This window comes from Symphalangus syndactylus, chromosome 15 (genome assembly GCF_028878055.3).
Source record: "Symphalangus syndactylus isolate Jambi chromosome 15, NHGRI_mSymSyn1-v2.1_pri, whole genome shotgun sequence".
NCBI lineage: Eukaryota > Metazoa > Chordata > Mammalia > Primates > Hylobatidae > Symphalangus > Symphalangus syndactylus.
This window is the reverse complement of record NC_072437.2, coordinates 8,991,243-9,007,044: the sequence shown is the minus strand read 5'-3', so window position 1 is coordinate 9,007,044 and position 15,802 is coordinate 8,991,243. Positions and strand designations below refer to the sequence as shown.

Genomic DNA, 15,802 nt, shown 5'->3' with positions numbered 1-15,802 from the left:
CCTAAAATGCAGCTCTGTTCAATACACACATTTGGATGCCAAGAAGATTTTGTAAACCAGACTTCCTTGGTATTGATTTCTAACCCCGGGAAGTAATAGCCCTCACAGCCTGTTATAATGTAGTTCTTGCAGTCTGAGAACAGAGGGCAGTTTGATAGAAGCAGGAGCAGGGAGGGGCCAGGGCTACTGTGATTTGCCTTCACCCAGTGAGGGGCATCCCCGCCTCTGCACGGAGGGAGACCCTGGCAGCCCAGCCTGCCTCTCAGACCAAGTGCCTGGCCATGGGTAGTGCTCATAGTTGCCAGCCACTCGTGATTATTTCTCTGACATGTTGTGCTACTTCCTTTGTCATTCTCCTTTTAACACTGGGACATTGCCAGTTCATGTCTCTCTTCCTGACAGCAGAGGGTCTGCATTGGGGTGGCCGGCATTGCCAGCAGACCCAGCTTCCCACTGCACCGTGCCTGTGGGCTAAGCTCTGGTGTGCCCTGGGAGCAGGGGGTGGGTTCTGGGGCTGTGGGCCCTGGCCAGTCCTTTTCTGCCCTCTGAGTTCTCACAGTGGTTATTGATTGATCAGGTAAGTCCAGACCCACTCTCAGGTTTATGGTCTTGGCAAAGAGTCAGCTGAAGAAGCCTGTCAGAAATCCTTTGATATTATTTTGCATTTGATACATCTGTTTATTGATAGGAAACAATTTTTAATTAGCCACATAAATGGTACCTTTCCCAAATGATGTCCTAAATGAGACTATTTGTTAATTGAATGTGGGATAGAATTGGTTAATTGCCACATGTCTATAGAATAATCTTTTGGACATGGGTGTAATTTGTAAAAGATTTCTTAAATGAGGGCTTTAGAGCAATATCTTTTTTTAAAAAAGGATCAGTTTGGAAACATTGTATATTAGGTTTAATTAGATAATAATCGATCTAGTTTTATTCTAAGGTTTTGCTAAGTTCGTTATTGTGAAACCCAGCCATATATAAGGAAAAATATGCATTGTTGCCAATTTTTAACAATATTTTCTCTTTTCCTTCTCTTCCCATCACCTTTTGCTTTTGTTCCATGTTTTGGTTGTGGCTCTTCCTGTCGTTCTCCTCCTCACCCCCTGCCTGTCGCACCTGTCCCTCCGCCCGCCCGTCTTAGCATGGCAAGGCACTGACCTGATGCATAATCACGTCTTGGCTGATGATGACCAACCAAGCCTAGACTCCTTGGGTCGTCGCAGTAGCCTTTCTCGTTTGGAGCCTTCAGACCTCTCGGAAGACTCTGACTATGACAGTATATGGACAGCCCATAGTTACAGAATGGGTTCTACATCTCGTAAGAGCTGTTGCTCATATATCTCTCACCAGAACTAATGCACTTCTGAGCTTTTCTTAACAAATGCTTGTTGTATCGCAGCCTGCTTTTCTTAGATGTTTTCTTGCTGTTCCTTGTCTCTTTTATGTGATATTTTAACAACTTTTGAGAGTGTTCCTGATATTTCCCATTGTACTTTGTGGAGGCTTAACTGCCGATGCGAGTATACATTCGAATGACTGACTATTGGAGGGAGGTGGTGCGTTCACGTGAGGCTACACCCGAGGGTGCTCTTCGTAAGAGGTAGTTGTTTTATAGCTCCAAATGGTTTTTTTATTCTCAGTGTAGCAACTGTTTGATTTCTTTCTGGATACAGCTGTATGAACACTTTTCTATTTGATACTGAAATCACACAGGTTTGTGATCGAAGTGCCAGAACCATGGAGGAGACTCTGGCCTTTTCTGTAGGGACCTAAATTTTTTAAGTACCATGAACACTGATTAAGTAGTTGTGGAGAGATGAGAAGAATACATGCAGCAAAGGTGCTGTGAGCCCAGTTCCAACGGCTGTGTTCTGGTCATCGTGCAGAACAGTATGTGGGCTCTGGGCCTTGGCAGGTGCACAGACGGGCGGGCGTCACGTGTGTTCAGAGCTTGTCTCCACCTCACGGCTCCGTGCTCTTCCGTGTGCTGCGTTGTAGCCGTGAAGTGGGAGCTCTCCTTTCCAAAGGCAGAGCTTACTGTCATGGCTCAGATGTTCACTCTCATCTTCACCCCAAACTTCCCTGAATTGCAATGATTTCTGTTATAAGGCACTTAGCAAGTCTGTACCACTCTACAGTAAAATCTCTACACTAACAGTTTAAAGCCCCAAATCTGAAGCATTCAGCCTCTGCAGTTGTAGACTACTAGACTGTAGTAGAGGCATTTGGAATACTTAAAAAGTCAGGTGCTGTGGCTTCAGTTCCCCCAGCTCCCCACCCCTGACATCCATACTTACGTTGTCTGGAAGAGCCATGGACACATCATTATTTTCAGCAACTAGCTGCAGTGAAACTCCATTTACAGCAACCCCATAGTATAAAACCGCAATGCCTCATTGTAATGGGATATTGAAGTTCATTGAAGAATTACTAGGTTGCCATGTAGCTCACTTATTTAAAAAAAAAAAAAAATCTCCCCTATTTTCCTGGGATTTGTTGTAAGGAGTTTTCACTGGCCTCACTCAGACCAATTTCTGCTTCAAAAATAACTGAATGTGACCTGTTGCATTCAGTTGTAGCATCAAATCCACATCTAGTCATTGCTTGAGGGGCCAAATTGTGTTCTGTCCCATGCACGCTGTATTTGGTGTTAAAATGGAACCTTACGGTTGTGTTTTAAGTATTCATTGAAACCAGCTTCAGAAAACAAGATGCCATAGCAAATTGAGAATAACATTTTTTCCTTCTTCAGGGTGGATGTAATTCCAGGTGGCCGTGATTTCTTTCTTCCCCACCGCCCACTCCTTCGCCAAACCCACGTATTCCGTGTTCTGATCTTGTTTGTGCAGAGTGAACTCTGATGCAGTATCAGTCTTGTCCTGGGAGCCGGGTCCTGCTGCTCACAAGCCCAGAGCTGCCAGGGAGCTCCTGGCAGTAGCACGTTGTTTAGAAAGTTGGGTGGCTTCATTCAGCATGGAACAAGCTAATGGCACAGGAGTCATCAGGGCAGCTGTTAATTCCACATATTTGCCTGTTCCCAAGTAGCTACTGAACTGCTCACACCATTGGAAGATTTAGTATTTTCATACCAATGAGTAAAACTAAGAATGTTGAGGAGCAGTCAGAGCCCAGTGTTAATCTCCGGCAGAGATGGGGTTTATGTATGTTCAGCCAGATAGTGGAATTTTCGGAGAAATAAGATAACTACCAAGTTTCTATACTTACTATACGTGGATTTAGAAGCGATTTTGGTTTTGTATTACATAACGGTAGTCCTCTGAGTCAGGGAGCACCTTTTTGTTTGCCTCAAGACTACTCATTAGGCACTGGCTGAGCTGCCTTTGCCTTCTCGTAGGCGTGGGTTGCCTGTGTCATGGGCTGTGTAGACAACACTGAAACACAGTTGCTGCACTTGGATTTTCCTTTAATACCAAGTATCATTTGGTTATCTTACTGGGACATTTTCATTGATATTCTATACACCAAAGTTTTGACAGTTTACCATTATTCCATTTTGTACCAGTTAAAGGCATTTTGATGATGCTTTTTCTTGATGCTAAGATCACTGCAGAAGAATAACCTGACCTTTTCTTTGCATTTGTTTTGAATGTCTAACACCATTAGCTTTTGTGATCTGGTTAAGAAGTATTAGTGCCACAAGCCTGAAAAGACAGTTCTCATGTGGCAGTGGTGATGTGGCATCCAGAGGGCCAGTGTGTCTACTTTTGTGGGACTTCAGTCATGCTGATAATAGTATCTTCTGTTCATACAATTCTGTAATATTTATTTGTACAGTTAGTATTCTAATGAAAGGATGAAGAGTCTGAACTAGAAGGTAGGTTTAAGCCATCACCAGGCCTTTGCGAATGGCCTAATGGTGTTCTCTTTGAAGTAACACTTGCCACAAGTATATAATAAGCTATATTAATTGTGTTTTGCATAAAATTGCCAAAACACAGTAATGTGTATATAGTGGTGTAAGATCTTGAAAAAAATCTCTATAATTGTGCTCTTTATCTGTGAATGGGAAAAGCCATTTTTAGTAGGTGACTACCATTTGAAAAACTCAATTGGATGTATATCTGAATGTTGCATTGTATTGTACAGTATGCATATTATTGTTTGTGGTTGCATATGGCAATGAAGTGTTTGTTTTATATTAAAAAACCTGTTATGTACAGTTGAAATAAATTTTGCATTTGCTAGCCCGTGGCTTTTAATATTTGTTACATGGGGGAGGGGAATAGCATAGTTTGCAGTGTAATATAATTTGGCTCTTCTACCTGAATGGAACATCTTCCAAAGGCAGTCAGGTGATAGATAGAACCCTTCTATCTGCCCTGATAGAAAAGCTTGCACTCTCTTAGATTAGCTGTGTTCTGGACAAGACAAAGTCACTCCTTGTACATTTCTTATTTCATCTCTTTCCCATTTCTTAAAAAGCTTTCAGTCACTGGCCAGTTTGTCTTCAGAAAGAAGCATTATTTTTTTTGTGTGTGCATAAATGGGAAAAAGCACAACTTTAAAATGTTTTCATTTAGACTAAGGCCAGTTTTTAATTTTTGTTTTATAAAGTGCTTGTCCAGCTAAGAGAGTGATGAAGCAAAATAAAGGGAAAGGAAACAAAGTACCTGGTGGCAGGTATAGTGATAGGACAAGGTGCAGACAGTAAATGTAGAAAACTCTCTCGGCACAAGTGGGGAGTTTTCCTAAGAAAAGTAAATTAGACCCTTAGAGCCATTAATAACAAAATGGCCTAGATGACTTTTGGAGAGATATTACTAAATCGTTTTTAAGTGTAGTTGTATTTTGCTCCACTGTGAATGTTATTTGATTTTCAGTTGATTAGAGATGCAGATTTTAGAAAAGATAATGAATTTAAGAAAGTGAATTATCCTGCACATGTCCTGGATCACTGGCCAGATAGACAGATGTTCTTTTCTGATGAACTTACCCTGTTTTTAGGCTGTTGGTACAGGCAGGCTTACACATGCATGCATGCACACCACACCGGTGCCTGGACTGGACAGTTGCGCTGTGTTACTCCTGGAGCAGTTAGTTGTGTGTCGTCAGATAAGGCCCCAAAATGGTGTCTAACAGCCAATTGTGGTGGTCGCGAGCTGGCACTCGGGCCCCAGGGGTTGATCACCACCGTGTTGCTGCTGTGGCAAGTCATCTCGTCTATGAAATGGAAATACTGGATTAGATCTGTGTTTCTTAAACGAAGCTCCGTAGTTCTCTAGAGATGTGTGACTATTTGGGGTGGGGGAGGGGCAGGGTTCTCAGACATCCCTAAAATGTTAAGTTTTGTGCTCATGTTAACACAGATGTGTACCAGGCTTCTCTGGCTCACACCTCTGAGTGAGTGTTGCCGTGGGGTCCTGGTGTTCCCCGGGGTCTCCAGTCATGTGGCACACAGCAGCCCCTGAGAGTGGAATGCTTGCTGCAGGATTTTCCAGCACTGGGCGGGCAGACACCGAGCATCTACAGGCACATTCTTGGAGTCCTCGAGTTTGAGAAGTGCTGGATTGGTGTTAAGTATAAATTATTTCATTATATTCATGTTTTTCTTACTCCCACCTCCATACGGAAATAAGAACCAACCAGCTGTTTTGCGTCTGTGGTTATAGAAATAGATTATAAGCTGATCTAGCACTTCTCAAAATGTTAGCCACAAAACCACAAGATGTTAATAATGATGTTTAAAAGAAAAAAAGTTCAGCACTCAAATGCATTTCAGAAATGCTGAATTAAAGTTGAGTATTTTTATGGCAGACTTCATCAAAGCCTGTATTGTGCTGAGAGTGCACTGTGATTCTCCAAGAAGTGTAGTCCACAAGATTTCCCGAAACGATGTGTGGTGGAACCCCTGTCATCTCCCAGAAACAAAAAAGTTTGGGAAACACAGATCTTCTGTGCTAGAACCATCATGAATGTGTTCATCTCTGTCTGAGCCTCTGTTACGGATTTTAAATAAAGTGAGAGAACATTATCTGATAATTCTGCTGTTAAATTGTTTTTCCATCCTAGGTAACTCGGGGAATAATGTGCTATGATGCCTCTAAAAACACTTTTAATAATTTCTGAGATAACTTGTTAAATCTGCTTTCTAAAACATTGTTCTTTAAAGAAATAGTCAACTTACATAAACCTGGCTAGAGAACATTTCTTTGTTGTTTTTTTGAGAGGTAGTAAAAACTTCTCAATCATTTTAGAAAAACTGTATGTTGAAAACTAGGCAGATTATTAGAATTGCATTATTTCTAGGCATGTTAATAATCCTCATTTACAAGCTTCCTAGTTCACCATCAGATCCATAAATGGCATTTTTCACATTAGTGCATTTCAGGAATCAAGCAGTACGTCCTGTCTGTGATACAACATTTTCCAACTTACATTAGTATATCACTAAATCCTTCTCGCATGCTTTAAGTGTAGCTGTAGAAATAAGACCTGTGCCATGCATATACAGTAATTGTACCAGTTCTCACAGGCTTCGTTCCTCAAATTATGCTACATAATGGAATGACTTTTACCTTTATGAGTTCATCTGTTAAAAGATATTTACAAAATGTAATATTTAAATCCTCAGAACAGCTCTAGAGAATTAGTTTTATCGTGCTTTGTAAGTAATGAAATTGAGACTCAGTGCTTAAGTGATGCACCCAGGTTAACTTAAAAGACTCACCACGAGGGGCGTCCCAGCTCTGGCTGGAGGCAGTGGACATGTGGCTCATGGCCTCACAACTCCAGCACGGAAGTCGACCCTGTGTCTGACCCATTTCTTTACAAAGTTGACATTCTTTGTGATCCTATTTTATGTCATTTGAAAATGTTAATGCTGGAAACAGATGATGTAAACAGGTTGTCTAGGAAGCTAGAAGACACAAAAATAATTCAAATACAGAATTTACTTTGCCTGATCCACAGTTACATAACTTTTTCCAGTGTGTCTCATTAGCGAATCCATTTGAAGAAATGTGTAGCAAACAATGTGAGATACACAAGTGGTACTTTTGTGAATTTGACTCTGAAACAGTCATCAACTGTCTGGGCCCAAAGCAGGACAACTGGATAATTGGTGGGAAAATTAGTTGACTAAAATGTGCGATGCTATCAGTGGACTTCTCTTTGCAGGGAAGAGTAAGTGAAGCCATTTGATTTCTTCACATGGGGTATAAATATCTGAATCTTTATGAATATTCTGGATTTTCTTTGTTTCATTATTTTTTATTTTCTGTGAAATTCTTTTCTGTATCTTTTGGGCAAATAGCACATGAATTAACATTTTCTGGTAGGAACATGGGTACCCTTTGCATTTGTATGAGAAACACTGGCAGCTTCTCCACCTGGCTGGCACCCCACGCTCTGCTGTAATATCCCTCACACGCCAGTTTCCTTCCTAAGCAGTATCTTCCCGTGTGGCCCACGTGTCTCAGCAGCATTACCCGTTAGCCAGGAAGGGCCCACCGCCCTCAGGGTCCTCTCCCGTGGCCTCTTGGAGCACAGGCACCTGGAGTGTCGGGAGTCCTCGCAGCCCGAAGGGCTGTCTCCGTCCTTGTCTCCCGCACCTGTAGAGATTCCTAGGGCTGATACTACTGGCCTAATGTTTTAAAAAACGTTTTTCTGAAATCATATCTTGCAGTCCGGTCCGAAACTTCTGTCCGATAAGTTATTCCTGAGACATAGGTCACTGTGTGTGTGGGTGGGTGGACTGTGGCCCAGGGGACGCATGTGAGGAGCTGGGCCCCCTCTCCTTCCCTCCCTGACAGTGTCAGGTCTGCTGCTGCCAGCTGGTAGCACAGTGGAGACACAACAGCATGAGGGGGAAGGGAGGGTCGCCTTTGAAGGGGCATTTGGCCCACTTTAACACAGATGCAGGTGTGCCAGCCATGGCTCGTGACTGAATTTTAAGTGCTGCATTTGATCCTGAGATCCTGCAGTTATCCTCATTTCCCATTATCGGTGTGGTGAGTGTCTCCTGAAGCTTGTGCCAGGTGACAGAGTGGCACTTGGTTGCTTTCCCAGGACGTAATCTTATCTTCTTATGCCCGAGGATGAAGGAGCAGCGTCCTGATTTTGTTCAGTCCCTGAATTTCCAGTTTCCCAGGGGTGCCATTCTGAGGAGTGGAGCAGGTTTTGCAGATGCACGAGGGGCAGCACCTGGCCAGTGAGCTCCAGGCCTGGTTCCTGTTGCATGCTGCTGTGGAAATAGCAGCGGTGCCCTCGCGTGTCAGGAACGTCGTATGAGCCATCTTAAGCTTTGGTGTCATCCTTAAACTTGTTCCGCTCAGAGGAGCCTAAGCGTGCAGTAAAATGTTGTTGGTGAAACCATTCCTTTTTTTTTTTTTTTTTTTGAGACGGAGTCTCGCTCTGTCGCCCAGGCTGGAGTGCAGTGGCGCGATCTCGGCTCACTGCAAGCTCCGCCTCCCGGCTTCACACCATTCTCCTGCCTCAGCCTCCCGAGTAGCTGGGACTACAGGCACCCGTCACCATGCCTGGCTAATTTTCTGTATTTTTAGTAGAGATGGGGTTTCACCAAGTTAACCAGGATGGTCTCCATCTCTTGACCTCGTGATCCGCCTGCCTCGGCCTCCCAAAGTGCTGGGATTACAGGCGTGAGCCACCGCGTCCGGCCGAAGCCATTCTTTAAAATCCCGTCTTCATAAAACATTCGTGTTGTACTGAACTTTCCTGTGACAGTGAGGCTGCGCAGCAAGTGCCTTTCTTATGATCTGACAAACTTTTAGGAACAAGCAAAAGGCGAGCCAGAAGAAAGACCCGGCACGCGGAAGCACCATAGTTTCCATAGTTAGCATGTCTCCAACATGAGCGTCCCTTCTTCATGGAGAAATGTTTATCACGGTACCGCTTGCTGGCGCTTGTGTTCTGTGATCGATTATAGCCGTCTGATTTGCATCTGGTGTGATTTTTCAAAAATATAAATGGTACACGTTATACTGTATAATCTTCAAGAAAATATTTTCTTTAAGATTTTCTCCCTTGCATCATTAAATACAATTTGATTCTCTTCCTCACCTTTTAAAATGAGTATTTTGATTTCTTAATTTCTAAAGTACATATTTTGCAACATTTATTGAGGGCCTGTCCCATATAAGCTCTTGTGCAGGTGTTGGTTAAATGACACAAATGTTCCTCTGACATTGTGAGCAGTTTGCTTTCATTTAGAAAAATGTTTATATTCTAGGAAACATAAAGTTTTCGTAAAGGACCAAATAATAAATGTTATTTTTTCTAAACCATGTGCTATGATGCTGTAATATCTTGATTATTAAATGTTGCTGTAGAGTAAAATGTTTTTATTGCCAGATCTTTGATGTATAAACACTCACTGTATATGTTCTGATTGGTCTCATATGTCTTTGCTGAAACTCTTGGAATAATGGCTCAAAATGGGATGAATATCCAGAGCAGCACGGTCACAACCTTTAACTTCCTCCCTGTTGAAAATGCTAGGGTTTCAACAATCCATAATTCAGATTTTAAAAGGGCTACAGTTTCCTTCCCTCTCTATGGCTTTAGTCATGAAGAGGCCTGGGCTCAGTAGACAGAGGTGAGGAAAACTGGTAAAAGATGCCCTCCTTTAGCTTGCCTGGATGAACATTTTTAAATGCATAGTTGCTAGAACTTAATATTTAAGTGATATTTTATAGTCAAGTTATTTTTCTTCATTCTGCCACGGTATTCGCCTGAGGTTTATTTATTATTTTTTCATGATCCTAGGTTCACGCAAAGAATCTGCTCCACAAGTTTTGCTTCCAGAAGAAGAGAAAATTATAGTGGAAGAAACTAAAAGTAATGGTCAGACAGTGATAGAAGAAAAGTAAGATGTCTTCCAGTATTCTAAAGCAGGCATTTGACCTCTGTGGTGGGGTAGTAGAGTCCAGATAACTCCCTGAGGGCGGGGGTATGGCTTCAGAAGCTTCACTTTTTTTTTTTTTTTTTTTGAGACGGAGTGTCACTCTTATCACCCAGGCTGGAGTGCAATGGTACGATCTCAGCTCACTGCAACCTCCACCTCCCGAGTTCAAGCGGTTCTCTTGCCTCAGCCTCCCGAGTAGCTGGGATTACAGGCCTGTGCCACCACGCCTGGCTAATTTTTGTATTTTTAGTAGAAACAAGGTTTCACCCTGTTGGCCAGGCTGGTCTCAAACTCCTGACCTCAAGTGATCTGCCCGCATCGGCCTCCCAAAGTGCTGGGATTACAGGTGTGAGCCACCGTGCCCAGCCAGAGCTTCACTTTTAAAATGTCTTCATAGACGGAAGTTGCCCTTGACTAGGCTTGAACCTGCCATGCACAGAGGTTGGCGGTTTTTAGTTGTGAATTTAGACAGTACATGGGTAAGGCAGAGCAGCTGCGTGTGCTCCACTCAGCATCGTAGTGTCTCCTGGTAAGTTTTCATGTGTCCTCTCCATGCCTCACCCTGTTCATGTGTGTGTGTTCTGTTTCCTGTTTCAGGAGTCTTGTGGATACCGTATATGCATTAAAGGATGAAGTTCAAGAATTAAGACAGGTACGTCATAATCCATCTTTAAATCTTTTTTTCTTTTCAAATGGGAGGAAAGAAAATTATATTAAAAATAAGCTGGCTGGGTCCGGTGGCTCACACCTGTAATCCCAGCACTTTAGGAGGCCAAGGTGGACAGATCACCTGAGGTCAGGAGTTCAAGACCAACCTCACCAACATGGCAAAAACCCATCTCTACTGAAAATACGAAAATTAGCCAGGCATGGTGGCAGGTGCCTGTAACCCCAGCTACTTGGGAGACTGAGGCAGGAGAATCGCTTGAACCTAGGAGTCGGAGGTTGCTGTGAGCTGAGATTGTGCCACTGCATTCCAGTCTGAGCGACAGAGCGAGACTCCTTTTCAAATAAAAAGCTGATTGTCCATAAGCAAAAACTAAAAGGAGGTCATGTCTTTGAGAAGTCCAGCAGATAAAATAATTGGTTGTCTCTAAAGTGACTTATTTAAACTCTTGTTTTTTCTTAACAATACTGATTTTGATGTCATAAACCATCGCAAATTCTGTTGGAAGAATAATTTAAAATATCGAAAGTTCTCTCTGGTGACAAATCCTGCGAGGCGCCCCTGAGATTAGCCTCTGCCACTGCATGGTCCTTGGCTCCCGAAGCCAGGTTAGCCAGCTAGAAGTGGCGACTAACCAAGGGTGTTCTGGGCATTGCACGGAATGTGAGTACGAGCAGCTTTGGTCCTCTGCCCAGCTAGGCGAGGGAAGGTTGGGGTGTTCTTTTGGCTGAGGAACAGCCTGAGAAGAATTGTGGTCTGGGATAGAGAGCTGAGAGCAGGTTGCTGTGTGGAACTGGACGTGTGCTCTGTCATTCTAAGCAGTGTCTGCAGGGCTTCCAGGTACACCTTTGCCTGGCTGGCGGGCTTCCATGTTCACGCTTTGCCCCTACCGGCAGCAAGCATCCGTTTGTGCGTGCCTCCTACGTCCGAGACATGCCTGGGTTCAGCTGCACAGAGCAGTTGCTCACCCACTTGCTCCTACACCCATCAGTGGCTGTTACTTCCAGTCCTTGCTGTAATTCTGGAAGGTGGTTATAAATGGACAAAAAGGCTGGATAGGAGCTGTTTCGTCTGCAGTTTCCAGCTATTTTCTTACGGTATGTTCTATAAAGATTCATTCATGGACTTAATAAGAGCCATTAGGACCGTTTCCATCCCGGGAGCAGCAGCACAGTCAGGAGCACCGCTGCCACCCTGTCCAGGTGTTTGAGCTTTGCGGACCCCCACGACCTCAGAGCCCGTGGGATTTCATGAGTCGAGGCCTTAGCTCCTCAAGGATACACATTTGGGGAAAGGAAGCCCTACGCGATGCCAAAGATAGTGAACACACTGTGGTCTGCTTAATTTACAGGACAACAAGAAGATGAAGAAATCTCTAGAGGAAGAACAGAGAGCCCGCAAAGACCTCGAGAAGCTGGTGAGGAAAGTCCTGAAGAACATGAACGACCCTGCCTGGGATGAGACCAATCTATAAGGGACGTCCTTAGTTCTTTCTGTTGAAGACCAGTTCTGAGGTGAAGCTGGGCACCCCGACCCAAGTCGGGGTGCACTCAGGACCACAGGGCAGGGCTGGGTGGGGCGCCACCTTGCTCTCTGTACATAGAAAAGCTGGAGCTTATTCTGCGAATGGAGACGATCAAACCATGACTGATGGATTCAGACAGGAGGGATTGACTCTGAGGACCTGAGCTGCATCAATCCCACTCTGTGAACATCTCAGTTACCTCATTCTGCAATAAGTTCAGTGACTAAAAGTCTTGTTTTTCCAGACTTTGAATTGAATATATAAATATTATATATACATGTTTCTTGTACATATCCCATTTTGAATGCATACCTGTGGTGGTTCTGTCCGGGCTAATCCCCATGCTAGAATGTCCTTTCCAGCTACGTGAATAAGAAGTCCCATGCCCGCACCCACCAAAAGCAGAATCCTGGTGGATGCCTGGTTCGTTCCGCAGCACCAGGGCCTTCACCGTGCTGTGGCAGCACCCCCCATGTCGGTATTTCTAAATAACCTTATTTATACCTGCAGAGATACACTTCAGTCCCATTCAGAAGTCTTCTCTTAAAGCAGCATTACAGTCCCAGACCTGCGGGGTTCTGAGGGCAGCTTGCTGGCTGACAGACTCAGTCTTGACCTCGAGGAAGGCCCATACAGCACCACCGCGTCCACCTAGAGGTGTTTGCTCTTGTCTGCTGTCTGAGTACTGTGATTCTCAGAGGAGTTTGCTGCGTTTTGGGAGATGACACAGACGTTTCTGTATAGGCTAGTTCAGTAACAACAACATACTCTGCTTTGTCTTCCCTTAAAGAGAGATCTTACTAGAACCTGTAAATAGAATGTATTATTTATTATAAGTCACTGCAGCTGATGAAAACAGATGGCGGCCATGCTGCAGGCTCATACTGATGGGTGGAGTTTTGCTGTCAGGCCAGCCTCATCCCGAGGTCTGCTCCACCACTGGCTGCAGCCAGCAGGCTTCATTGCTCACCGAAAGTAAAATCCCCTCCTTCAGCAAGAATAAAGCAATATACCCCTTAGGTTCCACTAAGTGACGTAGGCGTAAGCAGGGAACGTTTCCCCCACTGTCTTCCACTGCAGAGGAGACGAAGGGAGCCTGTCCTCACTGCGGCTCGCTGGGCCCAGGCTGGCTCTGGAAAGCCTGTGCGGTCCTGGGCAGGAAGCCCGGCCCGTGGGGCAGGTTTTCGTTCTGCTTCAGCAATAAATAAGGGCGACCACAGGGACTTTGCTTTTGGTTTCCCTTCCCGTGAAAAGGTTGGTTTTAAAGTGAGATATACTTTTCCATAGAACAAGTGTTCTATCTTTAAAAACCCACATTGCAGCACCGTGGATTACTGGTCTCAGAACAGCTCATTTCGCATCAGATTTGACTTTCTGATTTTCTATTGGCCAAATTGCCCTTTAACTGCACCTGAATCCTTTGTATACTGATGCCTTTGAGCTGGGCACCTTGGGAGGGTGTTCTGTTGCTGTTTACGGTTCTTCCTTGCCCTTGCTAATTACAGTCTCTGGTGCCCAGCAAGCCCCTTCTGGCTTCCTTCCCTGACTCTGGTCACGTTGTCTGCCTGGGTTCAGCGTGGACCTGGCCTCACCTGGACTTTTCACTAGAATTGCCAGCTTCCTGAACTTACGTTATTCACTCATGCGGGCACAAGCAAAGATCAACACTTTCTTTTTTGGTAAGCTTGAGTTTTACAAGTTATTTTTTGGTGATGCGTAAGACATCGCAGTGGGAAACCATCCGACTTGAGTGTACTGGAGTTCGCTGTTGTAGCAGGTTTTAACTCAGGAACAACTCTCCTCTCATCTCTCCACCCCTCTGCCGGGAGGCGACATTAGCTGTCCTCTCGGAGGCGGTAGCGTTGCTGTCCGAGTCCCCAGGACGGATCTCCTGCAGACCTGCCTTAATGCTCAGATCGAAGTATTTCACAAGAATACTTGTGTTTTTAACAGCCCTTCCCCTGGACGGTGCGGCCGCGAGGGCCTCATGTTACTGCATTGCCTTTTCTTTCTGTGGATCCAGTATCTTCCTTGGCTTTTTAGGGAGCAGGAAAAATGCATCTGAGAGCAACTCTTTTTAAAAACCTGCCCTGTTGTATATAACTGTATCTGTTTCACCGTGTGACCTCCCAAGGGGGTGGGAACTTGATGTAAACATTTAAAGGGGCCACGATTTGCCCGAGGGTTACTCCTTTGCTCTCACCTTGTATGGATGAGGAGATGAAGCCATTTCTTATCCTGTAGATGTGAAGCACTTTCAGTTTTCAGCGATGTTGGAATGTAGCATCCGAAGCTCGTTCCTTCACACTCAGTGGCGTCTGTGCTTGTCCACATGCGCTGGGCGTCTGGGACCTTGAATGCCTGCCCTGGTTGTGTGGACTCCTTAACGCCAATCATTTCTTCACTTCTCTGGGACACCCAGGGCGCCCGTTGACAAGTGTGGAGAAACTCCTAATTTAAATGTCACAGACAATGTCCTAGTGTTGACTACTACAATGTTGATGCTACACTGTTGTAATTATTAAACTGATTATTTTTCTTATGTCACAGAATGTGTCGCTTCGTCTTCTTTGATGTGTTTTCTGTGTGCTTGTTAGCTTTACAGTTTCTTTGGGCTGTTTTAGATTTGAAAATTCTGTCTGTCTTTGATACTGAAGATAACGTGTTTCCTTTAAAGTCTAGAGTTTGAGAAAATTTGAAGATTTTTTTTAAAAGACAAGGAAAGAACACTGGAAGTCTTAGGAACAAAAACTGAAGTAGCAGATCACGCTGGTAGGCACAGCCCCCAGGTCCTCGCCCATGCCTGGAGGAATGACCTGCATTCTGGAGGCACTCAGGACACCGTTTTGTGGGATCAAGTAAGTGAAACTTTCTTGAAGATACCTGTGGGGTCCCTTTTAGGAGCTGTCATAAGACAGGAGGAAATTGCTCGTGTGTGTCCTTGTGTGGCGGTGGTGCAAACGAGGGTGTCTTCCGGAAGGGTGGCCGGGAGGACCAAGCGGGGTCTCCTGTCCGTGGTCCCTGTACCTGGCTCAGGTGTGTCTACAGCTCCGCTGCATGTAATTTCAGCCAGCCAGAGGTCAGGTAGCCACACACAGTGCCCAGCCAACTGACTTATTGTAGGAGCTCAAAAGAAGTCAGGATCTACACTTTCAAGGACTTCAGTCATTTCAGGCTAAAACAAGTAGGCATTCAAAAATCCATTTGTGTTGATTTGCATTGTGACAAGAACGTGTGATGCATAAGACACCTAATGTGAATTGTTCATCTTATTGGTGGCGTAGGTAGGCATTTGTACTTGCTACCTCACCAGTGATTAAAAGCTACCATGTATCTGAGCCATGTATACCGTTTTTTAACTGTACACTTTTTAGAGGTATACTGAGCCATGTATACTTTATTTTCTTGCATAACTATATTTTTCCCATAAGCAGGTATTATTTTCCTAATTAAAAACTAGCATGTACCAGAGTTTTTAATTGTGAAAATAATACTTGTTTATACGGAAAATAGAAACAGTATACCAGGATATAAAGTAAAAAGCGTGTATTCCGCCTCCCAGCGCCCTGACCCTGTTCCCCAGAAGTAGCTCCTGTTCTGTGTTTAGGTTCTTCTGTTCATTCTTCTGAGAAAATGCCAGTGTGTGGCGTCTGTTTTAACTTTTTTCCCAGCAAGTGAGATTGCATTAATTATATTCTTTCCTAACTTGCCTCTGTGAACC

At 44.3% G+C, this 15,802-nt stretch overlaps 1 protein-coding gene across 40 annotated transcripts in view; it reads left to right on the top strand.

Moving 5' to 3' along the window:
- Positions 1-14,628, top strand: part of ARHGEF7 (Rho guanine nucleotide exchange factor 7) — a 191,196-nt gene extending 176,568 nt beyond the window's left edge. For 19 of the 40 annotated variants that reach the window (XM_063618598.1, XM_055244948.2, XM_063618600.1 and 16 more), the window contains 4 exons: positions 1,148-1,324; positions 9,751-9,850; positions 10,487-10,541; positions 11,908-14,628. In XM_063618598.1, coding sequence (XP_063474668.1) covers positions 1,148-1,324; positions 9,751-9,850; positions 10,487-10,541; positions 11,908-12,030 — 455 coding nt within the window. In that variant the 3' untranslated portion in view covers positions 12,031-14,628. Of the gene's footprint in view, positions 1-1,147; positions 4,212-9,750; positions 9,851-10,486; positions 10,542-11,907 lie in introns of those variants that run through there. The other 21 variants (XM_055244952.2, XM_063618606.1, XM_063618607.1 and 18 more) reach the window with 2 other exon arrangements.
- The last annotated feature ends 1,174 nt before the right edge of the window (positions 14,629-15,802 follow it).